Source organism: Eucyclogobius newberryi, unplaced genomic scaffold, assembly GCF_026437365.1.
Source record: "Eucyclogobius newberryi isolate DKJ021-1_F unplaced genomic scaffold, fEucNew1.0.hap1 SCAF_2, whole genome shotgun sequence".
NCBI classification, from domain to species: Eukaryota; Metazoa; Chordata; class Actinopteri; order Gobiiformes; family Gobiidae; genus Eucyclogobius; species Eucyclogobius newberryi.
Window position 1 is genome coordinate 35,428,393 of NW_027315834.1, and position 27,591 is coordinate 35,455,983.

General features: G+C 41.7%; 5 protein-coding genes across 9 annotated transcripts in view; 2 read left to right on the forward strand and 3 right to left on the reverse strand.

Moving 5' to 3' along the window:
• The window catches only part of chrm2a (cholinergic receptor, muscarinic 2a), a 162,312-nt gene extending 145,623 nt beyond the window's left edge, over window positions 1-16,689 (forward strand). The window contains exon 5 of the mRNA XM_072455167.1: window positions 16,677-16,689. The gene's annotated coding sequence lies outside the window, so the exon portion shown is untranslated. The remainder of the gene's footprint in view (window positions 1-16,676) is intronic.
• tulp3 (TUB like protein 3) lies at window positions 336-15,346 on the reverse strand. 2 transcript variants are annotated; one of them, XM_072455158.1, is made up of 12 exons: window positions 15,222-15,346; window positions 7,875-7,916; window positions 7,168-7,219; window positions 3,964-4,126; window positions 3,423-3,629; window positions 2,521-2,666; window positions 2,272-2,451; window positions 2,075-2,187; window positions 1,866-1,983; window positions 1,688-1,786; window positions 1,434-1,605; window positions 336-1,341 (listed from the first exon to the last, which is right to left on the reverse strand). In XM_072455158.1, the coding sequence occupies exons 1-12, from the start codon at window positions 15,239-15,241 to the stop codon at window positions 1,208-1,210; spliced, it is 1,446 nt and encodes a 481-aa protein (XP_072311259.1). In that variant the 5' UTR covers window positions 15,242-15,346; the 3' UTR covers window positions 336-1,207. The 2 variants fall into 2 exon arrangements, with proteins under 2 accessions (XP_072311259.1, XP_072311258.1); XM_072455157.1 differs by lacking the exon at window positions 15,222-15,346 and adding an exon at window positions 9,653-9,731.
• A 406-nt stretch (window positions 16,690-17,095) lies between the features above and the next one.
• rhno1 (RAD9-HUS1-RAD1 interacting nuclear orphan 1) lies at window positions 17,096-18,374 on the reverse strand. 2 transcript variants are annotated; one of them, XM_072453795.1, is made up of 3 exons: window positions 18,228-18,374; window positions 17,882-18,073; window positions 17,096-17,799 (listed from the first exon to the last, which is right to left on the reverse strand). In XM_072453795.1, exons 2-3 carry the CDS (start codon window positions 18,047-18,049, stop codon window positions 17,107-17,109), a joined length of 861 nt encoding a protein of 286 aa, XP_072309896.1. In that variant the 5' UTR covers window positions 18,050-18,073; window positions 18,228-18,374; the 3' UTR covers window positions 17,096-17,106. The 2 variants fall into 2 exon arrangements, with proteins under 2 accessions (XP_072309896.1, XP_072309895.1); XM_072453794.1 differs by having other exon boundaries at window positions 18,216-18,374.
• A 119-nt stretch (window positions 18,375-18,493) lies between these two features.
• Window positions 18,494-22,229, forward strand: foxm1 (forkhead box M1). Of its 3 annotated transcripts, XM_072455172.1 has the most exons (9): window positions 18,494-18,614; window positions 19,575-20,017; window positions 20,092-20,225; window positions 20,295-20,489; window positions 20,570-20,698; window positions 20,812-20,871; window positions 21,096-21,153; window positions 21,222-21,382; window positions 21,457-22,229. In XM_072455172.1, the coding sequence occupies exons 2-9, from the start codon at window positions 19,606-19,608 to the stop codon at window positions 22,216-22,218; spliced, it is 1,911 nt and encodes a 636-aa protein (XP_072311273.1). In that variant the 5' UTR covers window positions 18,494-18,614; window positions 19,575-19,605; the 3' UTR covers window positions 22,219-22,229. The 3 variants fall into 3 exon arrangements, with proteins under 3 accessions (XP_072311273.1, XP_072311271.1, XP_072311272.1); XM_072455170.1 differs by having other exon boundaries at window positions 20,092-20,489; XM_072455171.1 differs by lacking the exon at window positions 18,494-18,614 and adding an exon at window positions 18,956-19,058 and having other exon boundaries at window positions 20,092-20,489.
• A 743-nt stretch (window positions 22,230-22,972) lies between these two features.
• On the reverse strand, window positions 22,973-26,065 carry LOC140368222 (cystine/glutamate transporter). Its single transcript, XM_072455174.1, has 12 exons — window positions 25,828-26,065; window positions 25,498-25,624; window positions 25,106-25,221; window positions 24,897-25,022; window positions 24,357-24,456; window positions 24,231-24,275; window positions 24,036-24,159; window positions 23,864-23,967; window positions 23,693-23,789; window positions 23,457-23,606; window positions 23,212-23,389; window positions 22,973-23,120 (listed from the first exon to the last, which is right to left on the reverse strand). Exons 1-12 carry the CDS (start codon window positions 26,042-26,044, stop codon window positions 23,056-23,058), a joined length of 1,449 nt encoding a protein of 482 aa, XP_072311275.1. The 5' UTR covers window positions 26,045-26,065; the 3' UTR covers window positions 22,973-23,055.
• Between the last annotated feature and the right edge of the window lie 1,526 nt (window positions 26,066-27,591).

Consider the following 27,591-nt stretch of genomic DNA (forward strand, 5'->3'; position numbering starts at 1 on the left):
TTGTGTTCTAAAATATTTGCAATGTATTTATGTAAGCTACATTTAAAGCACTGTCTTTAAACTGTTGTCTACTAAAGACCAGGGGTTCCCAAACCTTTCAGGCCGGGATCCCCAAAATAACACAGATTCCAATTAAAATATATTATTCAATATTGTTGTCAGAATTTCAAAATTATATCTTTCAATAACGCGACCCCCAGCTCATGCCTCGTGACCCCTTTGGGATCCACTATAGGCTTCTATAGTATAAATGAATCTGTCAGATGACAAAGAAGCGTGATACCCATGATATGGATCTTATACACAATATTTTGAACATATCAGATAAGAAAAAACTCTTTTTGCTAACTTTATTTTAATTTGGGAATAGTGGCAGTGTACAAACATTCTGGTAATATTTATACATGTGTCTCAAATACCTCTCAAAATACCAATGCCACAATTTCTTTAAATTAGACATATTTTAGGTTGCTTATTCAGTTACATAAGCAGGAAATTAGTACTTTATATATCAGACAAAAGACATAATTGTACATGTACCGGTATATACAGCATCTGTGCAAATCTGCATTTCCCGACCAAAAAATAAAAAGTCTATGTAAAAGACTAAAACACAAACATTAAAAATATGGTTATTCACATCACACATACAACAAATAGGCAGCCATATAAAATTTTGACAAGATAAATGGCAAATAAAGCAACAACAAGGCAGATCAATTATGAATACAATGAAGTTTTGGTTTTCATTACAAAATGTCATCTTTAAGATTATCTAATGTATTGTTGCTGATGGTCTGAGGAGCAAAAACAAACATGTACGGTTTAACCACACACTGCCTGCACTAGAGTGGACGTTAGAGTAATAATAACTCATCTGTTTTAAGGCAACACAAACCGCAGATACTACCAGAGCAGAAATAACTTTTGACCCCTATAAAATTATTTATTTACTTTGTTTTTTATGTTTTAAAAGAGCACTTGTTTCCAGCAGCAGAGGATAAGTGATATAGTGCATTTCCGTATGCCCTGAATCCTGCACACAACTCAAGGAAAAATCCCTTTGAAATACATGGATGGCTCCAACAGATACCTGGCATGATCTCACTTAGTTTTATGTTTCATTTTCTTTAAATGCATGTGTTCTTCTCTTCAGGCTTAAGTTGTACTTGTCCATCACTCAGTGGGCCCTGAATGTGATGTTCATTCATTCACATGCCAACTTGCTGTCAAAGCTGGAGAGGCCAATGGCAAAGGCTTGAAGAGCACACATCGGGTAATTGTAGTCCAGGGTGAAAATGTCTTCAGCTACTCTGCCAAACTGCATGACGATGTAATCCGCTAGAAAGACAAGCAGCATTTATGGATCACACTCAAAACAAAGCCATGTGCTGTAAACATCCTGCTTGCAGCATAAATAAATGAGCACTTACGGTCATTGTCATGGACAATTTGGAAGTTCTTCACTGAAGCTTGAGTGACGCGGCCGTGGAAGTTTAGCACGTACGACTGAGTGTCGTCGTTCCACACCGGGGCCTTGTTGTGCAGCTCTATCAGATTCTCGATTGAATGGTTCTGCCATCGGCTCAGTAAACTCTCCTGCTCCTGTCATGTTAGAACGTTTGATATGTTACAGAGGTCAATTTGCACTTTCCCTCTAAATTCAAAAGTGACAGTTCATACTTACACTTTGAGGCCTCGCTGGGATTCTTTCAAAGCTCATATTCATGCCTGGAATTATTACGGTCATCTTGCGTGGCCCTTTGAATCCCAGTACATTGGTTTCCTGTCAAATGATGGATATTATAGTGTAATTATCTGAGATTGATGTATGGACGTGATAAAAAGAACACTCTTTGACTCACATAACATATGGCCGCCAGTTCTTGCCGTTTTTTGCTCTCTTCAAGCAGCGTGCCAGGCGTTTTGCAAGGATTTGTCCCATTGTCATAAACTGTAAATTTGGTTCCCATAAGGTTTGACCTGATACATCAAACTGATCAGTTCCACCTTTTCTTATTTCATCATTGTGTTAAGCAGCAGAAAACACGGGTGCAATAACAAAGACGCGTACCTCAATTTACCGATGAAGCTCTCGCCTTCACGGGACAAGTCTGTGGCATCTACAGAAATAAGGTAGTTGGACGTCTTACTCTTCTTCCTCTTCCGACCGGCAAGAAGAAAAATCTGAAAAGGACAAACAGTTACAATATAATGTCAAAAAAACTAAAACAAATGCGAGGTGTCAAGACATATCAGGAGCCAACTTACTTTTTTACCATCCTCTCTCTCCATGTGCATGAAGTAAGTCGGGTACAGACCTCGATCCATGCCTTTTTTGTCCCGTGAGATTCTGCATTTCACGGTGCTCCCCCGAGGTGCAGGACGCAACACAAACTCCTCTAGATTAGCCACATCCATTACGGAGCCGTCTGATGAGCTCCCGAGCTCCTGTGTAAAGTCAAGTCAAAATGAGTTTATTAGCGTTCGTTTCAGAACCTTTTTTTAATGGCGCAGCACTGGTCCACTCACTGGGAAGTCCTTGCCGCTGGCCGCAGACGCAGGCCTGTTAGCGTCTGCTTGTGGCGACAGAGAGCGCGTCTGTCCGTCGTCCGAATCGTCCTCGTGCTCGCTGGCCTCGTCAAAGTTCATAGTGTCTGATAGCCCTGGGAGGAGAGGAAGAATCACATTTGTAACGTTGTATTGTTCTTGGAATACGTACACTACGGTCCCACAAACTGCACTTGCCAATTGGTGGATACAACAATCTGTTTTCCAGCAGTAATACCACTACACTGTGGACATTACCATAGCAATGGGTAAACAACCTGCTGTTAGGAAGGGACTAGTTTCAACTACTGCGCCTCATTGTTTAATCCTTACTTAACTACCGTATTTTACGGACTATAAGTTGCACCTTTTTTCATAGTTTTGGCCAGGGTGCGACTTATACTTATATTTATCCTTCTATACTTATACTCCGGGGCGACTAATGTGATATTATTTGTTATTTTCATATTCCAGTGCGACTTATGTTTTTTCTACTCCATTATGCCTTTTTTGGCTGGTGCAACTTATAGTCCAGGAAATACGGTATGTAGTTTAACAGTTTACAGTTTGTCTATGGGAGTTTTTGTTTATAGGAGATCTTCTATTGAGAGTGTTTTTCAAACTTCCTATAAGTGATCTGTTCTTTTCTTCTGTATCTGCCTCTGTATCTTCCTGCGTTGCATCAATGAAATTTCCCCATGTGGGACAATAAAGGATTATTATCTTATCTTAACACCAGATCATTGAGATTTAGCCTTTTTCTTTCACTGCTTTGTTCACTCCTTTGACTAGTTAACTACCTCTTTACATTCGGCTGTCGATTATCTGTGCCATCCTTATTTCACAATGCTTTGCTCTGGCTTTTAACAGACCCTGTTTTTGTAGAAGTTCTTGGATGTTGGTCTTAGGCTCCAGTAGCGTGTCCGTGTCTTCATCTCTGTCGGGCTCGACTGTTGAAGGCGACTGCGGCTGACACAGCGGCTCAGGCTGCGGCTGACACTGACCCACTGACACGATTTGAGTCGTTCTTTCCACTTCGCTGGTTTCTGAACCCAAAATGGCAGCAGGTCCATCGATACCTGCGACGGCAGAGTGTGTCAGGTCAGGTGGAAGATCTCTACTGTCAACTGTCTTATATCAAATGTAACGCAATGAAGTATAGAGCTCGGGATTGTTTTATTACATCTCAGAGAATACAGTTAATGTTAAACCAATGCAGATTCTCAGATGTTTTAAAAAGTATTCTAATTCTTTAATATGATATATTTACAGTTTTGGCCAGTAAAGGCACTGGCTTATTGGGTTGTGCCATGGCTCTTTTGTGGACTTTTTGTATTGTTGTTGTGTTTTTCTGTTCGACACATCGGGGCAGTAATGTTTTTGATGTTAGATCCCGAGATGTGTTTTTTTTACCATCCATAACGGCCTCACTGGTTATACTCTGGTGGGACTCGACCAGAGGGGCTTGCTCCTCCCCTCGGCGCATCCTGGCTCGCCGTGGCCTGGTTTCTGTGTTGGGCTGAACCATGAGGGGCTCTTGGCGCTTCCGCCTCTGCTTTTGTTCCAGTAGAGCCCTCTGAGGAACACAGTGGGCAACAGTATTGACACTTTGCAGTCACAACACGATGCACACAGTAGCACAGACAGCCAGATATGTTTTTAGATGACAACTCAAGACAAAATACAGAATGGATTTAATAACACATTATCTGGAGCCGGTGATCAATACCCCTGTGGTCATGGTCCTGTTTATGTGTTTTGACTTTTAACAAAAGGTGAGCGTGACAAACAGGCTAACGCTAGCTTGTGACTTTACTGCTATTGGAGACAGACTTGTTTTACTGCACACATTAGCTCACCTGTTCTTTATGGTCAGATTGTATTAAAACAAAGCTCAGATTAAAATGTATTCAGACAGAGCATTGAATTGATACCGTTCATGTGATGTCATCGTGTTGATGACATCACATGAAAGGTATCAATTCAAAGAATTAATAATTTACACAAGGTAAACCACCGCCATAAAACAACAACATGGCGGAGGAGAGTGGATTGGTGGTCGAAGGCGTTCTGGACGGCGTGGAGGAGCAGCCTTTTCTGGCTGCACGTGCCCGGAAACGTAAAAAGTCCCTTAGCTCGTCCGAGGGTTCTGGGAATGAGCAGCAGGGTGAGGCTGAAGCTATTGATATCCGGGGTGAGAGCAGAGACTGTAAGGTGATCATAAAGCTTGCACAGGATAGTGCATCCTTTAAGGAGTGGAATTCAGTGGCATTGTCAAAGAGCCTAACTGTAGCTGTGGGAGTGATCAAGAGTGCGAGTGTCCTTAGAGATGGCTCGCTGCTGGTTGTGTGCAAGGACGCGGCTCAGCAACGGAAGGCGATTGGAACTAAACGTCTGGGTGGAAAGGACATTCTTGTGTCTGATGCTGAAAGAAACACGGTCAGAGGAGTTATCGTAGGTGTCCCTACGGCGACGTCTGTGGATGAAGTTAAGGAGAATTTGACGGGAGCTACGGTGGTGGACGCTAGGCGGTTGAAGGTGACCCGGTCTGGGGTAAGATGTGACAGCTTGTCGGTAATGGTAACACTTGAAGGGAGGTGCCTGCCTAGTAAGGTGTTCATTGGGTTCATGTGCCATGACGTTAGGCCATATGTTCCACGCCCCTGCGTTGCTTTAAGTGCCAGCACTTTGGGCATATTGCAGCGGTCTGTAGAGGGAGGCAAAGATGTGGTAAATGTGCAGGAGATCACGAGTATGGGAAGTGTGACGTGGGAGCAAAACTGAAGTGCTGTAACTGTGGGGAAGAACATAGCTCTGCCTACGGGGGATGCAGGTTTAGCAAAAGAGCTGCTGAGGTGCAGAAAATAAAGGTCTCTCAAGGTATATCCTATGCAGATGCAGTCAAGAAAGTTTCAAGTAATGAGTTTAGAGTAAATACAGAGAGAGGAGCCAGCGCTGCTCACAGCCAGGGCGAAATGAGAAAGGCCAGCGTGGCTCCCAAGAAGTGTGAAGGTTTCAAGAGTGGAGGTCCCAAGTGTGCAGGTTCCAGAATTAATGAGAATACCCTGGTTGTGGATAGAGAGGATTTTGTACTCTTTATGGTGGATGTTGTAAACTGTGCTGCTCAGACTCAAAGTAGAACTGAAAGGATCAGGATCATTGCTAAAGCTGCAGGGAGATTCCTTGGAACAAAGAAGCTTGATTGGGCAGATATAGAAAACAGGCTAAAGGCGCTAAATGGGAGTCGGAGTGATGGGGGTCTGCTTTTGGGGAGTCAGAGTGATCAGAGTGACGAGATGGGGGTGGGGGTGGTCTCCTGTCCTCGCCCAGTCTCGTAGACGCACGGCTACCAAGCAGCGACATCAGTGGAAATATTAAAGCCTATAGAATGAAGCCTAAAGAATAAAGCTGTACGGTGGAAGCACCGAACGTCAAAGAAGGAGAGGAAGATGAAGAAGAGTCTCCCTGGAATAAAGCCGGTTGGTCTCTGAAACAACAACAACTATGGGGGTGGGGGTGGTCTCCTGTCCTCGCCCAGTCTCGTAGACGCACGGCTACCAAGCGGCGACATCAGTGGACATATTAGAATAGAATGAAGCCTGAAGAATAAAGCTGTACGGTGGAAGCACCGAACGTCAAAGAAGGAGAGGAAGATGAAGAAGAGTCTCCCTGGAATAAAGCCGGTCACAAAGACATATCATAACCTCATGGGCTTTGTAACACCAAAGCAATGGAAGGAGTAATTTTACGGACTACGACAGAGTCTGAGGACTACGACAAAGTCTGAGGAATAAAGTCTGGCGGTAATGCAACACTTGGATGCCAACCGCCATCAACAACAACAACAACAACAACAACAACAACAACAAAGTCTAAAGAATAAATTCTGGTGGTAATGTAACACTTGGATAGCAGCCCCCATAAGATAGTTTACACAAGGGGGGTTAGGGTTGGGGGCAGGGGGGTGTCTAAAGAATGAAGTCTAAGTCTAAAGAATGAGATGTACAACTACATTAGGTGGCGGTGACGTAACACTTGGATACCAACTGCCATAAAACACCAAAGAAGAAGAAGATAATTTACACAAACAAAACGTTTAATTCATAGATTAAAATAAAATCGATCATTGTAAGAAATTGAAGTTACTATAGTTTGTATAAGCCTTGTGTAACTGGTGTATTACATTTTAATACTTCCACTTCCTATAAGCTATTTTAGGAAAGCCTATTGTATGATTCTAGTCATTTGTAAAGAAACATCAGCCTGGCATTTCAAGATCAGGATATGACTCTGCTCTGGCTCCACAGCACATCCTGCCTCAGCAAGAAGACGTTACACCATGACCATTTAAAAAGGTCAGAAATTACAATAACACAATACATTTTTGATAATGATAATACATTTTATGTATTAAAGCGCCTTTCAAAACACCCAAGGACACTGTACAATAGATACAAATACTTGTCAAAAGCAATGTGGTCATCACAACTTTCAGAAACTTGGATCTTAAATTGGAAAATAAGAGATGGCAGAATGCCCATCATCAAACACAAAAGCAAAAAATAAGTGTTTATGTTACAAAAAATAAGAATAAATACATGCTTATGTTTCTCTTACCTGTTTTTCCAGTTTCTGTTGCATAAGACTGGCGCTGTCATCTTCAATTCCACTGTAGAAAGAAGTCAGACATTTATTCAAATGTGGTTTTATTGTATCCTTCCAGTATGTGGCATTACAAACTAATTATTCAATGATTAGAGTGTATAGTATTTAAATGCCTGTTAAATATGTATATCATACTATAATACACATATTTAACAGGCATTTACCCAGATACATTTGACTTCATGTTCCAGCCAGCCCCCTCTCTGAAGGTGCTCTTTTAATACCACAGATTACAAACATAAGATTAAAGGACAATCTCTCAAAGGCTAAACTTATCTGATGTAGGAATTGCTAATCCATACACATGTAAGCGTGTGCACTGCAGGTAATGACATGCTTGTTAAGGACCTCAACAAACGCTGTTATGGAACATGTAAGTGCAGCTGGGGACTGCCTCCAATTACAATGTACCACAGGAATATGTTTCGTCAGGGGCACACCTACGTCACGCAAAAGTGTCGGCGTGACGTCGACGTGACGAATTCACACCAACATCATGCCAAATGTAGAATTCTCAGTTTATAATGTGGCCAAAGAGGGAGTACAACTGCACATCGTAAAGCGCTGAATGCAGTAGCCTTATGAATAACGGGACGAGCGTTGTAGACGTTTTCTCACTTTGATGTATTTAAATAGTTAAGAAAAGTGTATCCGTTTACCTTGTCAACGAATTAGAAGAGAAGCTGGCCGAGCTGGAAGGTCTGGAGGGAATAAGGCAATTTGGCACCATTGCAACCGCAGGAACGACACATGTAAACACACACAACAAAATGCAGATTAGAACCAAGTCAGATGGATCTACAAGAGCACAGTTTGAAATCTGAGACTTTAGTTGTTGTTCTATTATGTTAAAGCATTCCAGGGAACACACACACACACACACACACACAGACACATGTACAAACACACAGACACACAGACACATGTACAAACACACACACACACACACGTACAAAACACAGACACACGTACAAACACACATGTACAAACACACACACAGACACACGTACAAACACACACACGTACGTACAAACAGACACAGACAGAAAGAGACACAGACAGACAGAGACACAGACAGACAGAGACACAGACAGACAGACAGACAGACAGACAGACAGACACACACACACAAACACACGTACAAACACACGTACAAACACACGTACAAACACACGTACAAACGTACGTACAAACACACACACGTACAAACACACAGACACACGTACAAACACACACGTACAAACAGAGACACAGAGATACAGACACACACACGTACACACACAGACACACGTACAAACACACACACACACACACACACACACACATACAAACACACACACATGTAAAAACACACACACACACACACACCTCTCATCACAGCTGTCGTGATCAATGTTTCATTAGTCCACCGCAGCTTGGGTGACAACAGGAGGACATTGGCGCTGTTGTCCCTTCCTTGTTTGTCAGACAGAGTATCCATGGAGACTCACCTCCAAGAGCACTGATTAAAACCTTTAACCAGATCTTAAGCCTCACTGTAATTGGAGGCTTGAGCAAAGTAATGTGAACAGCGACTCTCTTGATTAACTTTAGTTTAAACACATACTGGAATGAATTAAGGCTGGGCAATATTGAAGAAAACATGTTTCCCAATAATAATACTCAGATGATAGTCCAACAGAAATGTGTTTAAACGAATTAGAAGAGGTTTGATTACAAGATAAATGTGAAATGTGTGTCAAATTAATCATATAAGAAATATCACCTAATTTTTCTTTTCCGCTCTTGTTGCATTTTCTACTATAAACAATAGACTAGATGTTCAAATTTTGCATATCTTCAACACAACATTCACTGTTTTATCTACATTGCCCACTTCTATAATGAAACTAAAAGGGTGCTAAAGTTAATTTAACCATTGTGTATATTTTAACAACATCTTAAATTAAAGCAATGCACACCAGGTATTTCTCCTCCAATAGTGATGCTTCTAAATTATCTCTTTTTTTCTTTTCTTGTTTTAGTTACAAGGCGCGCTAGCACTTACAGCGTTCCAGCAAGTTTGGCTCAAGACAAAACTTTACAATTATAGAAAAGCCTTTATCGATTCATCAAATAAATAATAATGCCCTCTGACAGTGATCAGTGATCCTCTGCCAGCTCAGAAACCCGACTTCTAAAAGTGAACAAAATAAAACCTCGTGGACAACTCTGGTTACAACTAGGTCTGACGCTCTGAATAAGTAACAACAGGCGGCAGAAGCAAGAGCAAGAGGCACATATTTGCCCGTTTACTGGAACGTCTTAAAACGTGCATTAACGCATTTAACGAGGCATCACCGACTCCTTCACTGAGCGTTCACGAATCAACGAAAAACACACAGCAGCACAAAACAGCCACGCTTTTCAACGACAAGGATGACTGCGCCGTCTCTACCTGTACGACCAGCGGCTGTAGACGGGTTGGCATCCTCCGTTCTTTACTGTATCCATGGTGCCCGGGGGTCCACTGCCCGGGGGTCTCGACAAGGTTACGGCGTAAACGCACTGTTGAATCTCTGACCGAGCCTGAGCTGACAAAGACCAAACTGCGACAGAGATATCAGCTCCTAAGTCACTGAGAAGGAGTAGCCTTGTCCCACCCAGGGGAGTGACATAAGGAAGGCTGAGGACTCTGCGTGCTACGAGGGAGACCGGCCGTAACATCAGCAATGAACGAGGATACATTTGAAATCATGAAATGGAGAATAACCAGAACAACATGGACAAAGTTATATAGTATATATATATAAAAATATATGTAAATATATATATATATATATATAAAAATATATATATATATATATATATATATATATATATATATATATATATAAAAATATATATATAAATAAAAATATATATATATATATAAAAATATATATATATATATATATATATATATATATATATATATATATATATATATATATATATATATATATATATATATATATATATATATATATATATATATAAAATTATGGATTTGATCTAGTTCATATTTTCAAAAAAGTGATATTGTCAATGGTTATGTTTGGCAAAGCATTGGAGTCACATATCCCGTGTTTTCATCCTTTAGTACATAAAAAAGGCAGAGAATTAAGATGTCAATAAAAAAAAGTGACGCGCTGCAAGAAGGACCTTACTCTTGTTGCTAAGAGACCGTAAGAAAGTATTTCCTTTTCCTTCAGTAAGTGGCAAGTGAAAAGCCAAATCTGAAGAGAGAATTGTGTTTCTGTCGTTCTGCGCAACGGATTTTATGCAGTGTGTCGTCACCTGATAAGCAGGGGAAACGCTCACCAGTGGGAGTAATTACTGGGCTGAAAACAAAACATGGAAATAAGCTACAAGAGCTGATAATAACACATTCCCCTGTGATCAAGGATATGTTATGTCTCCGATCCTGACAGGCATTGGCGGGTTTTGAAGGAGCAAGAGGCTGTGTGACTCACAAATCACAAGCAACACACAAATCCGCTCTGTGTGGAAGTTCAAAAAGTAAATGTATTTGTACATTGTCAAGTGACTCAACAGGTTGTGTTTTATTCTGGTGTTTGCTGCGAGAAACATAAGGGTGCTGACTGAAAACATTCAGAAATTGTGTAATAAACAGTGTTTCCCATTAATAGAGACTCCCCCGAAGTGCAAACTGGTGATATGAATAGTATTGTATGAATGTGAGGGTTTCAGCTTTAAAGCTTAAGCAGGTGACATCACAGTGAGTCAATGGTGAGTAATAACATTTTCTCCTGTAAGAGCTCAAAACACATCTAAAATGTGATAGAGATGTTACAGTCTAAAAACAAATCTAAAAGTCTACAACTCTAAATCTAAAAAATGAAAAACAAGTAAACAGCTGGAACACTGCAGTTACACTCACATTTATCGCTGATACAGACTGTGTTACACAGATGTTCTTTCCCTCCTTAAATAAGACTTTTAAATCCATTTGGTGAGAACAATTATAGTTGTGGGGTGTGTTTATAAGTGTCCTAAAAATCTCCAACTATAAGAAAACTAGACAGCTAGTCAGGGTCTCAACAGAGACACTTCTTTCAGTTTCCATTTTGTATTTGTATTAGTTGTGCTGCCCATACTTCTGGCACTCGAAATGTTGAGCATTTTTCTAATTAAAATTAGGTCATAATAACATTTTAAGTATGGTATCTTTCACCACAAGCCAGAGTGGCCTGATTGGGTCTCCGGAGGTCATCGACAGGTATTGGCAGGCCAAGCGAGCCGCGGCTCGTGCTGACGCAGAGGCAAAAACCCGGGGCTGGGAGGAGTTCGGGGAGGCCATGGAGGAGGACTATCCGTCAGCACCAAAGAAATTCTGGCAAACCGTCCGGCGCCTCAGGAAGGGGAAGCAGTGCATCACCAACACCGTTTACGGTGCGGGTGGCGGCCTGCTGACCTCGACTGGGGATGTCGTCGGACAGTGGAAGGAATACTTTGAGGACCTCCTTAATCCCTCAGTCACGTCTTCCGAAGAGGAAGTAGAGACCGGGGACTCGGAGGCTGGCTCATCCATCACCCAAGCTGAAGTCACTGAGGTTGTTTGCAAACTCCTCGGTGGCAGGGCTCCGGGGGTGGATGAGATCCGCCCTGAGTACCTAAAGTATCTGGATGTTGTAGGACTGTCTTGGTTGACACGTCTCTGCAACATCGCGTGGCGGTCGGGGACCGTGCCTCTGGACTGGCAGACCGGGGTGGTGGTCCCTCTGTTCAAGAAGGGGGACCGGAGGGTGTGTTCCAACTACAGAGGGATCACACTCCTCAGCCTCCCGGGTAAGGTCTATTCCAAGGTACTGGAGAGGAGAATCCGACCGATAGTCGAACCTCGGATTCAGGAGGAGCAGAGTGGTTTTCGTCCCAGTCGTGGAACACTGAACCAGCTCTATACCCTCCATCGGGTGCTCGAGGGTTCATGGGACTTTGCCCAACCAGTCCACAGGTGCTTTGTGGATCTGGAGAAGGCTTTCGACCATGTCCCTCGGGGTGTCCTTTGGGGGGTGCTCCCGGGCCCCTTTGCTCAGGGCTGTGTTCGCATTGCCGGCAGTAAGTCAGACCTGTTCCCAGTGCATGTTGGACTCCGCCAGGGCTGCCCTTTGTCACCGGTTCTGTTCAAAATTTTTATGGACAGAATTTCTAGGCGCAGTCAGGGGTCGGAGGGTGTCCGGTTTGGGGACCACAGGATTCCATCTCTGCTGTTTGCAGACAATGTTGTCCTGATGGCTCCATCAAACCCGGACCTGCAACATGCACTGGGACGGTTTGCAGCCGAGTGTAAAGCGGCTGGGATGAGAATCAGCACCTCCAAATCCGAGGCCATGGTTCTCGACCGGAAAAAGGTGGCTTGCCCTCTTCAGGTGGGTGGGGTGTCCTTGCCCCAAGTGGAGGAGTTCAAGTATCTCGGGGTCTTGTTCACGAGTGAGGGAAGGATGGAGCGTGAGATCGACAGGCAGATCTGTGCAGCGGCTGCAGTGATGCAGTCGCTGCATCGGACCGTTGTGGTAAAGAGGGAGCTGAGCCAAAAGGCAAAGCTCTCTATTTACCGGTCGGTCTACGTTCCTACCCTCACCTATGGTCATGAGCTTTGGGTAGTGACCGAAAGAACAAGATCGCGGATACAAGCGGTCGAAATGAGTTTCCTCCGCCGTGTGGCTGGGCGCTCCCTTAGAGATAGGGTGAGGAGCTCGGCCACACGGGGGGAGCTCGGAGTAGAGCCGCTGCTCCTCCACGTCGAGAGGAGCCAGCTGAGGTGGCTCGGGCATCTGCTCCGGATGCCTCCTGGGCGCCTCCCTGGGGAGGTGTTTCAGGCATGTCCCACCGGGAAGAGGCCCCGGGGAAGACCCAGGACACGCTGGAGAGACTATGTCTCTCGGCTGGCCTGGGAACGCCTCGGGATCCCCCCGGAGGAGTTAGAGGAAGTGTCTGGGGAGAGGGAAGTCTGTGAGTCCCTGCTCAGACTGCTGCCCCCGCGACCCGGTCCCGGATGAAGCGGCAGAAAATGGATGGATGGATGGATGGATGGTATCTTTCACCATTCAAAAGATAGAATATTCTGTTTTTAATTGTTAATTTCTATGGGATCAGTACTATGTTTTCATCATTCTGAAACCAATTGATTGCCATAAACTTATAGAAGAACTATGTTTAAACAGTTAGGGATAGGGTTTTTTTGATAAGTAGAGGCAATAAGAGACATTTATAGCCAAAAATGTATTAAATAAAATGATTCAAATATGGATCACTTGTGCCACCGTAGTCCAAGTATAAAACTGTGGGAAACACCTCTGCCTTGATCCCAAAACCATGTTTTGTTTTTTTATTTTTCAATCCTTGTATTTTCCTCAAACAAAGTGGTGAAATCTGAACATGAACAGGAAAGGCTGTGCTGCTCTCTGCTTCATCTCACTGTAGGTAAAAGGAGACCTCTGCTCCCTGCCCTCCCTCCACAGCAGCATTACACCCACAGCACTGTCCACACCTGTGCATGGGCCAAAGAACAGAGATCACAGAGGAAAGGAAAACAAACACTCCCGGCAAAGGGTCCTGTGAGCATGAAATCTGACCATACTGACGGACCATTTCAGACATTAAGCTTACACATTTGACTTTATTTAACTAATGAAGACTGTACTCTGCCAGTGCCCTCCACCCCAAAGGTGTCGCTTGCTCAGACATGGTGGATAAACGTCACCATCAATGGCTCACAACTCGGGACCCCAGAGCTTATTGACCGTGGGAGGCGTCATGTGCAAAGAGGGGGCCAATTTTACAAGAAACCCCATCCAACGTACAACTGTGACGGGGTTTCAGCTGGACAGCCTCGGCAGGAAGGTTGTCGTGCCCCAGAGGACAAAGCATGTTTAAAGACAAACCCCTGGAACAAGAGAAGGATATTCAAGGGAACAAGGGAAGGATATTCAACTATTTGTTCTAATGCCCAAAATCACAACTGCAGTGGCCTTGAAGGGCGACAGTGAGCCACTCAGGAGGAGAGGGCGGTTCATATCATATGGCCATGTGATAATACAAGGTTTTAAAGAACTTTTTTCAAATTTTGAGTGCATTCTTCTTTAAACTTTTCTTTCAGGACTGATCGCTGCACTAAAGAACAACTTCATACCATCTACACATCCGTCTTATATTAAACAACACTAATTTTGATGGTTAACAGTCAGGGAAAAACATTCACACGATTACACAAATAATTCGATTAAAACTTAGCACATTAAAAAAGACAACATCCACTAGAGGGCGGTGAAAGTAAAAAAAAAAAAAAAAAAAAAAAAAAAAACATAACCGTGCGAAGCAGACAGGTCCCACTTTTGTGATAGTAAAACAAACATTTAGGGGTCAGTTTGTCAGTCATATGTCATGTAAACACCTCAGCATTATGATGAAGTCGACATATGGTCAAGTCCAACAAATAAGACCAGAAACGTCAGAAAGCTGAGGATGTCAAAGCCACAGTTGTGACTAGTTAAGAACCTCGAAAATAGTCCGCATTTTACGAGCCCTACTGAAAATAATAGTTTATAAAAATGTATTTAAAAAGTGTTGAAATTGTTGGCATAGAATGAAATGGAATTATCTTGGGATGTGAATTATAACTGGTGGCTCTTCGCCCTGATTCACACGCACAAAGCTCAACACTATGTTAAATATTCAAATGACATCGAGCGCAACTGACACCATCTGAAACACACACGGAATGAGAAACATCCCGGTGTCTCACGAATTAATCTCGCTACTATTTAGTTATTTATTTACCTTGCTTGTGTTACACAGGAGCTAGCGTTAACATGAGCTAGTTCGTCCACGGTGGCCCCTCTAAAAGTTGTGGGCGTCCCCCACGTTTTTGACAAAAGGGCGATAGCGACATAATTCAACCCTCGGTCCATTTAAATATGACAGAAACATGCTCCAGTGTCAAGGACAACGGCGTTATTTCTTACCTTATGGTGTAGTAACTCATGTTCGGCCGCCGTTGCTAAGGAGGTTTCGTGTGCACATGAAACACTTTAGACGCAGTGAAAAGAGCTCGAGCCTTTCTCCTTAGTTACCGAACGCTTGAATACCGAGAGAAGCTATTGGCTCCTGCTCTGGAGAGGTCTGCGCTCATTGGCTGAGCCGCTGACACGGACGAAATGTGAGCACGGGTGATCGTCGAGGTGTAGTTAGGCTTTTTATTGCATCGATGGGGGAAAGCGGCATTTTGCGTTACTGCAAAAGAGAAAGTTCCATCACAACGCATTCCTTTTGTTATTCATAAAATATTTACACATTGTAAATAGGCTATAGTTCATTTTGCTAACTTTTCACCATGCAACTTTTCTGGTGGGACCTGGCACCAACCTCTGGCTTGTTATTTGCTTTATTTGACACTTTGACAGTATGGCACTGCTTGACTATTTTAGTTATCTATATCAGACTAGCAGGTGATGCCAACAAGTTACAAGTCAGATCTGTGCAACATAGGTTCGTTATTATGATACTGTGGAACACCCCCTGCAAAACAAGGCCCTCCACCATAAAAAGTTACTAAATCAATCAATAATTCAATAAATCAATCAAATGTATTTATAGAGCACAATTCGTACAAAGCGCAATTCAAAGTGCTTTACAATGTTAAGATACAAAAAAAAAAAAAAAAAAACACACACACACACAATGCAGTTTATAAGACTATAAAACAGTGTATGTCAAAATGAATAAATAAAAACAAATTAATGTGGAATTTAAAATATTAAAAATCAGGTAAAAGTATTTCAGTCATAGGCGCGGCTAAACAAAAGTCTTTAGCTTTGATTTAAACACCGGGATAGGGGCCTGCCTCACAACTTTGGGAAGGCCAGACCTTTGCCCCATAACACTGGAACGCTGTTTCTCCGTGTCTGGTCTTGGCTCTGGGCACCAGCAGGAGGCCGGTCCCTGAGGTCCTCAGTCCCAGATGGTTCATAAGGCCGTTTCAATAGTCTAATCTATTGGAGACAAATGCGTGGATAAGTCTCTCCAAGTCTGGTTGGAACATATTTTTAATTTTGGCAATGTTTTTTCAGATCGAAGAAAGCTACTGATGTTATTGAATTGATTTAGCGGTTGAAATTCAGGTCTGAGTCCATTATTACTCCTACATTTTTTATCTTGTTTACAGGTTTTAGAGAGACTGGAAGTGACTGCCAACACTTTCTCTTCTGTGAGCCAAAGACAATGACTTCAGTCTTGTCTGAGTTCAGCTGAAGAAAGTTGTTTTGCATCCACACACTGATCTGTTGGATGCAGTGACAGAGTGAATTGACTGGTCCATATTCACCTGCCGACAGTGAGACATAGATCTGAGTGTCGTCAGCATAATTGTGATAGGACACGCCATTGTTTCGTATTAGCTGTCCCAACGGCAGCATGTACAGATTGAACAGAAGGGGTCCAAGGATTGACCCTTGGGGCTCCCCACAGGTCAATACCATGCTCTGAGACACAATCACCAATTTCAACAAAGTATTTCCTGTTTTCAAGGTAGGACTTCAACCAATCAGCAGCACTGAGATCTAGCAAGACTAAAACAGAGGCCTTACCATTATCAGTGCTCAGACGGATGTCATTTGTCACCGTAATGAGAGCCGTCTCAGTGCTGTGATCCGATCTAAAACCGGACTGGAAGACATCAAAGGAGTCACTTATTGGAATTAAATGTACCTTTAATTCAAAATCAATATCGTATTTTTGTATTTCATGACTTGTAGTCTGATGAAAAATAATATATTTGACATTTTGACATTGTTTCATTTAAATAAGTATGCAACATCAAAATCTGAGGAGTGCTTTCCCCCCATATCTTGATCAGATGTAAATCATGGAGTCCAAGTCTGATAAATAACCTTTCTCTTTCAACAAAAGCATTTCTCTTTTCCTGCGCCGCCATGTCACCTTGACCCCATAATCACTTTCTGGTGTGTCAGGAACCAAAATGTCCAACGTCCTGCTACTTGATGGAGTACATGCTGGTGAAGAGCAAAGTAGATTTACAGCACGTGAGCAGGTAGAATTTTCCTCAGTTATTTTTAGTGAAGTAGGCTTTGGTAGGGCCGGTGCAATATCAGCATTGGTGCAGTGCTTGGAGGAATGTGATGAAGGATCTTCTGGTGAAATACAAGATGCTTCACTTGGAATAACAGATTGGACTTGACACAAATCCGTAACCCTTCCACTGTGTGCTTTGATGACATTATTTTGATACAAGTCTTTTTTGTCTTTTACCCTTTTGCACATTGTGTTTGAATTTTGGCAGAAACCTTGGTGACATGAGTTATTAGAAGCTGAAGAAGTGCAGTAATCTGAAGCCTTCTTTCTTTCCTTTTCACAGTGCAATTCTCTTGATTTTGTTTCAAATAATAAGGTTGGGAATCTGCTGCTGCACACACTGCCTTTTCTGGATTGCTGAGTGAAGTTGCCTCGAACGCTTGTGGAAGACAGGCATCTTCTTCTTCTTTTTGTTGGAATTGCAGGCAAAGACACATCAAATTGTGGAGTGACCTATATCAAAGTAAAAACAAACAAAGAAAGCGAACCGCACATCCACAATGATGTATATTTAACAAACATAGATGGCACTTACCCATGAGTTTAGAGTTGATCCGTCATGCTCTTGTGTCTCTCTGAAAAAGTCTTTGGGGTTGAGTGCAGCCCGCACTTCAGGCACATTGTGTTGGACTCTGGCGCCCCCTGTAGGTCGCTCGCGGAACCCCAGGGGCTCCTTTCCTGTCTTTATTTTCCTTCGGGGCATTAACGTAAAGCATGCCTGAAGAATCTGGGGAACAACAACAAATCATAAGTGTATGTCTTATATAACTGGTTTTGAGTTTGTCTGACACATTTCCTGACGCTATCACGTTTTCTCACACATCATTTGAAAGTAGCTTTTCTCCACGTATTTGAACACTTAACGTTACCAAATAACACACCGTCAAAACAAACGCGGTGACGCTGTGGGCCGAGCATGCAGACTGTGGTCAAGCAGCGTCTTAATCTTCACTATCTACTCGAGCCGTATGTCTTCTCCATGTTTTTTCTTTTGTTTTGTACGCGGATCGTCCATTTCCTGGTTTGCGTTGGCGTCCAATCTGATTGGTGAAGGCGTAACGCTGAAACGCTTTCTATTGGCGTATGTAAACCACGTGACCAAAAAAGGAAAAGCTCCACCCACAGCGCCAAAATTCAAAAATCGTTCAAGATGGATAGAACAGCATGTACATAACCATAGATCCACGGTAAATAATCGTGAAAGCATATTTTTCATGAAAATCGTGTGACAGTAGACGCCACGTCCAGATGCCTACCCGAACTAAAAGGTTTGGCCTAAACACTTCGGTCGATGTACTGTAGTGTGTTCGTTATAAAATAATATGGATAGCAACGTCACTCGTCGACAAGCTAACGTCACAAAGCTTAAGCTACACAGCTCGCGCATTTATGAAGACGTAACAAACAACAACGTTCTGATCATATATTTTGGGTAAACGCTACAATCTCTGCACAGGACACGCGAATGTGAATACACTGTAACTGAAGCAATGACGCTAAGTGAAATCCTCCCGTATGTTCTCGACTCTTCTGTTGTAACTGTAACGTTTCTGACGACCGTTATGGAAGTACAAGTTGCCAGGGAAACACATATTTGCTACGGGGAAGAAATGCGCTCTCTGGGAAATGTAAAGTTATAAATGTATCAGTTTTAAATTCGGAGTTTAAGTACATTTCCAGGCGGCCAAGCAGCTGGACATCTAGTCTGTCTGGTAAACACAATATAACAATGCTATAACATGTTCTGTCTGGTAAACACAATATAACAATGCTATAACATGTTCTGTCAGGTAAATACAATATAACAATGCTATAACATGTTCTGTCAGGTAAATACAATATAACAATGCTATAACATGTTCTGTCAGGTAAATACAATATAACAATGCTATAACATGTTCTGTCAGGTAAATACAATATAACAATGCTATAACATGTTCTGTCAGGTAAATACAATATAACAATGCTATAACATGTTCTGTCAGGTCAGTAAACACAACATAACAATGCTATAACATGTTCTGTCAGGTAAACACAATGAAACGATACTTATAACATGTTCTGTCAGGTAAATACAATGTAACAATGCTTATAACATGTATTTTCCGTTATTACATGTAGACGAGCGTTTCACCCACCAATGCAAGTTAGATCCAATTTGGGACCATATTTAGACTGTTTACAAGTGAAATAATAGTCTTTTCTTTTTTTTTTGTCAATTTGCACAGGATTACTTGAATATCAAGGAGCGGTAATCTGATGACAATGAGAAGAAGCCCGAGGAGACCCTTGATTCTGAAGAGGCGAAAGCTCCCCTTCCAACAAAATGATCCAGGCCCAGATCTGCATTCCAATAAAGCAGCAACTGAAGATGCTTCACGGGCAACTTCCAGTCAGTGCATCCCTGATGGTGTCTGCATTATGGATCACCCCTCCATGTCTGCTACACAGGTGGTGGTGGTCCCAAAGGCTTCAGATCTTCAGACTGTAATTGGAGCGCTCACTGCTAAAGGCAAAGAGTGTGGCGCACAGGGACCAAATAAGTTTATTCTTTTAAGTGGGGAAAAAAGCAACATTGCTGGATTTCATTATTCCTCGGAAAAAAATAATACATCTTCAGTAAGTAATGGACAGATGAACTTCGTTAGAAACTTTACTTCCATTAAAAAAAGTAAGAGCATACATTTTCGGTCAATTTGTTATTTTTACTTTTTGTAGTTATGTATTTTTTCATTGTAATTATAGGAAAGGATTTGGAGTGTGGCCTTCAAGATGAAAGTCTTACAAATATTCAGTGGTTGGGACGAATGGATGAATGTTCCCTGGAACAAAATCCAACCAAACCTGCTCCTGTCAAGGAAAATCTGCATGTTCCCCTGGTGAGTTTATCCTTTTTTATTTCACAATCACAAGTCACATTCGGTGCATTTATTTTATACTTTTTACAGAGTTGTAATACACAGGTTGATGCAGAAGAGTCTCTAAAGCAGCCACAGTCTGAGAGGCCCCCCTACTCCTACATGACCATGATCCAGTTTGCCATCAACAGCAAACCGAGCAGGAGAATGACGCTCAAAGAGATTTACATGTGGATTGAGGACAATTTCCCCTACTTTAGGGAGGTGGCAAAACCTGGTTGGAAGGTACTTGGATTTTTGTTATGCTCTATAAATTCATTAAACCCAGTGTCTACAGTTTTTTGTACTATTTTCTTTCACCACAGAACTCCATTCGGCACAATCTGTCATTGCACGACATGTTTCTTCGTGAAACATCAGCTGATGGCAAAATGTCTTTTTGGACAATCCGGCCTGAGGCAAACAGATGGCTTACTCTTGATCAAGTGTACAAGGTAAAAACAGCATTGGTGTTTGCACAGTGTGTTACTCACTTGTCAATGTGCCTTCAGTGAGGTGATGTTGAAAACATTTTGTCGTTTTTGTCTAATAATATTTTTCTCTACAGCCTGATTTTGACCCTTTGAATGTTCCTGGTCAGCCAACTATGCTTTTCTTTTTTAATCAAGTAAGGGATCAAACTTTGTTTCATTTTACCACAGGAACATAACGTCAGGCCAGGGACAGAAAGTCAGAAGGTGTTTTTGCTACTGACTAAAAGTGTAGGAATTATGTATTAAGACTTTGTTACAGGTGGATGTGATGTATGAATTCTTTCAGTACAGGAACAGTTGTAGAGGTGTTTAATTCAACAATACTCAAATTATTGATTATAAATTTATCTTTTACCAGCAACAGAAAAGAATGATGAATGAATGTCAAAATATCAAGAAAACACCTTTTGGCACCGGTGAGTTTGAGACAATCCTGTGTAATCTTTTTATTTCCTTTATCTAATCTAATTTAAAATGTTTTTAGAGAGGAAAATGAAGCCTCTTCTTCCCAGGACCGATTCATACTTGGTGCCTATCCAACTTCCTGCCTCCTCATCAGTGTACATGCCGCCCTTGTCAACATCTTGCTCTCAGCATAAACGTAGCATTTCTCGGGGGGCCAAAAAGGTTCGGATAGCTCCAAAGGTATGTAATAACATGGAAAATGTTGTGGTAAAATTGACAGGAAATTGAATTTATTTTTTGTGCATCTCCGAAAGGTGTCACTGGATGATGTGTCTGGATTGGATATAAAAGAAGAAGCAGAAGAAGTTCCAATAAAAAGTGCTTCTCCAAAAGCTGCTCCAAAGTGGCCTACCAGCAACTCCCGACGCAAACAACGCTTAGTGCACTCTGCTCATGAAGAGCCTGTCCTGTTGTGCCAGGGCAACACCTTTTTTGACTCTGGGGTGGTGTCAGACACTTCCACTTGCCATGACATGCCAGACAGTGTGATAAACAACCAGGAAAATCTAAGCCCAAACCGGGAATTGTCATTTAAAACACCCATCAAAAGCAGCAATCACTTGACGTCTTCAACTCCAAGTAAACCTCCTTTAAATACGTTCCCTGAACAATGGAAGGTGACCCCCGTACGCAAACGCAACCAATCTGTACTGGACTTCAGTCCCATCCGAACACCTGGAGGTCCTGCAGTCACCCCACGACATGATTACACCACATTCAGCTTTAGCAGCACGCCGTTTAAAGAGTTGGCCCTGTTTAACTCCCCCAGAGAGCTCCTGACAGCCACAACATCCAAACTGGATGTGGACTGCCCTCGCAGTGGCTGCTCCAGAGAACTGCTGCAGGCAACAGGAGCCACGCCCACTAGCCACTCTGTCACAGAGGGGTTGGTTCTTGATACCATGAACGACAGCCTCAGCAAGATCCTTGTGGACATTAGTTTCTCGGGTTTGGAAGATGAGGACTTGGGAATGGCCAACATAAGCTGGTCAGAATTCATTCCACAATTAAAATAACATGTTTATTTGTGTGACAAATCACACAATTCAAGATGCAAAATTTAAAATATGTTACGCCAATCCTCTTCAGATGTATTTAAAGCTGATTTGACACTTTTTATTTGAGATACAAGCCAGGCAGTCACCTTTTACTGCATTTATAAATTACCAATTTACTTCGTCTCTTTTGCACTTCATACTAAATGTTTTATTTGTATTTTAATTTGATTGTGTTGTGTCACCTTAATCTGTATTGTTTTTGCAGAATGTACTTGTTTTCTTGTCCTGTCTTTATTTCTGAGCTTAACTGTTGAATGAAATGCTAGCTCAGATGAATGCATACTTGTATGTAATTTGATTTGCACATGATATCATAACTTTATTTTAATCTTTTGAGTGTTAAATAATATGTCCAATTGTATATACTTTTTAGCTTTTTTAAAAACCGCTAGAGGCATTAGAATGTAGACTTTACACTACAGTAGTAGTACAAAAAAAAGTCTTACTGTTGTTAAACTATTTTAGGAGGCAAGTCACAAACCAGTCTGTACTTTTACCATTAGTCGGCTCAACAACACCTGGAAAGTCAAATAAAGCCTTACAAATTGTAGATTGAATTTACATTTTTAAATCATCCTAGGAGCCAATTCTGGTAGAGGTTTTTTTTCTGTCTGCAATAAATCCCGGTGTTAATGATTTTATTTGGTGCAGCTTGATTCTACTATACCTGTCTCGTAAAAATGAACATTTGCAATAAACTGACAAGTACATATATTTAAAAGAGTGTATTTTTATTACATTTTAAATGTTGGATGTATATGTAAAATACTATTCACATATATGCCGTCTTAACCCTCAGTATGTCTGGACTTCCTGCTGAGCCACCTCTAGAAGTATTTGCAGCTTCTTGCTCCAGAAATCTATGGGATGAGAAACAAAGGTTGAAATTGCAGCTTTTGTTTGACACTGCAGTAACAACTTTAATTTTAATATTTTTATTATGTGACTTACTGATGAAGTGCCTGAATCTCAGAGGCACCCGAGAGCGGTGCACAGTCACATAGTACACTGGCACGCCGCTCAGTGTGAGGACACAGCTGCAGCCTGTATTCCAGGGGTCCGAGTACAGAGACAGACCCACAATGAAGAAAGACACTACAGTGAAGGTGCCCACAATGACCACTGGCACCTACGGAACCAAAGAATCTTAGTTTGTGCAGTTCTCACGCTCTTGTCTCAGCTGACCATGTGCTCACCTTGAATGGTCTTGGCTTCAAGGGGAAGCGGTATCGGTGTATGAGCATTCCCAGTGTGGCAGAGGCAAGGAAGAACCAACGAGGAAACGAAGCAAAGTTGATGAGCGTGTAGATCTCTCCATGGATCATCATCAGCACAGCACAGGGATACTGGAGGCAACAAGTTTATGTACATGATGTCAAACTATTGATTTATACAGATAGGTGTTTAGTCTACATATATGTTTTGTAACTACCAGAAAGAGTACAGCTGGTAACGGTGTGTGTCTGCGAATATGAATCATAGAAAATATTGGTGGCCAGTTACCATCTCGGGCTCCTGCAAAAAACATTCTGCAACAAACATTTTGAGTGATTTGAACAGGCCGATGGGAGTTTTTGTGTTTGTTCTTGGACTACAGTCATACCTGGGTACTCCAAAGAAGCCTCCATTCAGTGCTCCGAGGCATGACGCCGACACAAGAATGGGGATGATAGAGGACAGGCCCTGTAGAGCCCGATTGGCGAATGTCTGGTAAGGCAGAGCAGGGCACAGTTTAAATCTGATCACGACAACGCGACGGGGAGGACAATACCAACCACAGCTACAGCGTCGGACTGGAGCAGCTCTGCAGCACTCAGCATGGTGTAGTAGGCCACATTCACCAGCACATAGAAGACTGTCACTGTCACCATAGAGCAGGTGATAGCCAGCGGGATATTTCTGACGAAACACAAACACTGATAATGAGTTCAATTGCGCTGATGTTTGAGTGGAGAGGAACTGTTACATACCTATTTGGATTGATAATCTCTTCTGTGATGTAGTTCAGATAAAACCTTAAAAGCAAACATCACAACAATGACTGAATTTGAGTGTGCATATCTGTATATTGTGTAAAAAAAAAAAAGGTCCATTACCAGCCTCCGTAGGCATATAAACCGTTGTAAAAAGCCAAAGGCAGTTTGTCCATTGTTACAGATTCAGCTTCAAATGAATTCTGAAAGTTCTCGGTCTTTCCTGAAAATAAAATGTAAATATTATTGTTTTTATGTCTAAAGTTGCACTATGTAATTTTTCTGATGGGGGTCAGGGTTAGCTCCCTGTCTCTATAGAGATGGTATTGCTTTGGCTGGAATGGTCCACATTATGGCATTAAACTTGTACTTGTATCTCCATGGACACAAGCAGGTGATCTGACCAAGCCAAGATGTAGGTCAGATCTATATAGAGTGCATACTTTGAAATACTTAAAAAGGTTTAATGCAATTTAGCGGCACATTCTGAGTAAAGCAGTAAGAACTCCATGGAGACAAACCCTCTGCTAGAAAAGTTACATAGTGTATCTTAAATGATGTGATGAAGGTGGCACATGCCATCTTCATCAATGCATTATGATAACAATTAGCATTACAAATATATTGAATATTGCGTCTCAATAGTGTAGTTTTAATCTGTACCTTTGGCCAGTGCGATGATACCAGGGATGATAATAAGGACAAGAGCAAACATCTTAATAAAGGTCAAGGTCACTTGTGTGCGAGAAGCCAATGTCACACTCCAGCAGTTTACAGCCACAACAAAAGCTGGAAAAAGAGGATTTAGAACAAAAATCATCACAATGATTTGTATGTAATACACATTATTATACACACAATAAAGGACTCACTCACTCCCAGGATGCCGACCATTTTGATAAGGGCAGAAGGAGCAGTGCATGGAGTAAAGAAAGGCTCAACCACATACCGTCCAAATGCCAATGCCACATAGGATGCAACAGCTGGCCTGGAAATGTATATTTCATTATACAAACAGTTATACAATTATCTGACCAACGCTGCTTCTATGCATTGAATCCACTGGGGTCCAGAGCGTTTATTACATAAATTACATGCATTGTTTTTGTGTGATTTATTCACAAAAATGCCATATTTGAATAATTCCAATACAAATAATGATATCTTGGGTGGTCAAAATCATGTTTGACTTTTTCTAGTATGCAATTTTATTTATTAATGAATTTATTTAGTGCCATTAAAAAATAAATATATATTAGCAAACCTGATGAATAAAAACTCAGACCAGAGTCTTAAGAAAGCAGGCAGTGGCCCAAGTGTCTCCAGTAAATAAGTGTAATGGCCTCCTGACTTTGAAAAGGTGGTGCCCAGCTCAGCATAGCACAGTGCCCCTAAGGAAACAGGCAAGAATCATTGCCAATTTAGTGAATAGAATGACAGACTCAAAGTAAAGTTAATTCATGATTAAGACATTCAAATAAAGTGAAAGCAGATTCACATACAAATAGTAAAAACATTGATATATTTTAGAATTAAATAAGGCTAAAGCAATGTGGGTATTTCAGTTTGGAAAAAGTAGCAGAGAACATCTTACCAAACAAGGAGAGGACTCCACAGAGAGCCCAGACCACCAGTGATAGCCCAACTGTGCCACTGTTCATCAGGACACCCTTGGGGGCAATGAAAATCCCACTGCCTACAACTGTTCCAATAATGAAGCACACAGCAGGCAGCAGGCCGATCTGTCTGTGAAGCTGCACTGCATTCTCTTTTACCTCACCACTCTGTTTCTTGTTCTGATCTGTTCCCATTTTGTGTTGATTTAGATCAGGCTGCAATGCAAAAAAAATAAAAATCATCAGCATTTGATCATTCTCATTTTTTTGTGGCTTACCTTTTACTGGAACTCAACTAACATCAGCCCTTTTAATAGCAGAAGGATGTCTTATTTGGGATTCCTTGCATTCTTCCTGCTTCAGACATATCTGCTCAAGTCCATGGGACTAACAAAGAGACAAGTCCAGCGTCTCTCAAACTGATTCTTTGTGGGGTTTCTCTTCTCATTGGTTCCAACATGACACGCCCACCATCAACAAAAAATAAAACTTGTTATTCAGTGGTTCACACAAGAAATCCATGTTTTTTTTTTGCGGTGTATCCTTTTCATCTCATTTCATGTGTGTACAGCTTGAAGCCTTTTATCCTTAAAGGTCAGAGTTCACAGAGTTTTGTAGAAGCAGCTGCAGAGACAGTAGGAGGCCACTTTATTTTGCTTGACGATACATTTCCTGTGTTTCTGTTCAAATATAACTTTAAAATTATAGAAAGAATCCTACAACTTGAGAATGCAAGCAAGGGAAGTAATGAACTTGTTTCCTTCACCCTTCACTGCACACTATATTGATGTCACTTTCATTCAGTCTCAGACAATGCAGCTTGTTAACATTCCTTTGCACACTGTAAGTTGCACTCGTTTCTTTTGTCTAAATTAGAAATATTTGGACAGGAAAATGTTCTATTTGTAAAAAGATATGAGATAGAAAGGTTTAGTTTAATATTTAATTTTAGGATTAGGCTAACTCTTAACCCTAACCCTTTTTATGGAGGTTGGGGTAGTTCAGAGAGCTATTTTTAAATGTCACTAACTAGCATTTTATTTTAACTTTTAGTAAAACTGAGTACTGATTATTAGCTTAGCTGTTTGTTTCAATTCTGTTGCGCAATTGAAAAACTGATTGCCCCCAACCGAGGGGGTTTGCTTTAGTGTGCAGTTTGTTACATTTCCAGAAGATGGCAGTAACTTCTAAAACAAAATAAAAGCTGTGGAAAGAAATGAGACTTCCAGGTTAAGACTATTCTTTTCAGAGACTAAGCTGAAGTTGATACTTTGGCCTGTGCCTCTCTCAGCGCACCCTGAGCTCACAGACAGGACTGTCCCGCTATTTTCCCGCAGACCTGCTCAAATCCATGAGCAGTCAGGCCTGATGCAGTGCAGAGCCACCACAGTGCGGTAGGCAAGCCTGGCAACTGCCTAGGGGCCCCCTGAGGATGTCACGGTCATATAATAGGCTGTTTCTATGAGCCGTTACAAACATCTTCAGTAAACAAACCAGTGCGGTCCTTATTTCCAAATCCTGAAAAGGGCCCCATCGGTTCTAAAGAGACCCCCCATGCGACATCTGAAACTACCATCTGAACACACCATTAAGTACTGTATTATAAATGGCCCTCACGCATCCCCCTACAGCAGCCGTTCAAACTTTCACAGATATTTATGAAGTGCGTATTCCTTTCAGAGTTTCAAAAATGCATCCTTAAACAGACGAATGAGTGATCACACCGACATGTTCCCAAGATG

What these genes read in the sequence shown, in the direction of transcription:
- LOC140368222 (XM_072455174.1), bottom strand. Translation starts at nt 26,044, where the DNA reads ATGGGAACAGATCAGAACAAGAAACAGAGTGGTGAGGTAAAAGAGAAT. An exon ending in TCTGAGTTTTTATTCATCAG is followed by an intron (nt 25,222 to 25,497) that starts GTTTGCTAATAT and finishes ATACATTTCCAG; the next exon opens with GCCAGCTGTTGCATCCTATG. An exon ending in GGCTTCTTTGGAGTACCCAG is followed by an intron (nt 23,790 to 23,863) that starts GTATGACTGTAG and finishes TGTTTGTTGCAG; the next exon opens with AATGTTTTTTGCAGGAGCCC.
- tulp3 (XM_072455157.1), bottom strand. Translation starts at nt 9,708, where the DNA reads ATGGATACAGTAAAGAACGGAGGATGCCAACCCGTCTACAGCCGCTGG. An exon ending in ACTTCCCAGTGAGTGGACCA is followed by an intron (nt 2,452 to 2,520) that starts GTGCTGCGCCAT and finishes GACTTTACACAG; the next exon opens with GAGCTCGGGAGCTCATCAGA. An exon ending in AGAGAGAGGATGGTAAAAAA is followed by an intron (nt 2,188 to 2,271) that starts GTAAGTTGGCTC and finishes TGTCCTTTTCAG; the next exon opens with ATTTTTCTTCTTGCCGGTCG.
- foxm1 (XM_072455170.1), top strand. Translation starts at nt 19,606, where the DNA reads ATGACAATGAGAAGAAGCCCGAGGAGACCCTTGATTCTGAAGAGGCGA. An exon ending in TGGCAAAACCTGGTTGGAAG is followed by an intron (nt 20,490 to 20,569) that starts GTACTTGGATTT and finishes CTTTCACCACAG; the next exon opens with AACTCCATTCGGCACAATCT. An exon ending in GAAAACACCTTTTGGCACCG is followed by an intron (nt 21,154 to 21,221) that starts GTGAGTTTGAGA and finishes AAATGTTTTTAG; the next exon opens with AGAGGAAAATGAAGCCTCTT.
- rhno1 (XM_072453795.1), bottom strand. Translation starts at nt 18,049, where the DNA reads ATGCCCCGAAGGAAAATAAAGACAGGAAAGGAGCCCCTGGGGTTCCGC. An exon ending in GATCAACTCTAAACTCATGG is followed by an intron (nt 17,800 to 17,881) that starts GTAAGTGCCATC and finishes ACTTTGATATAG; the next exon opens with GTCACTCCACAATTTGATGT.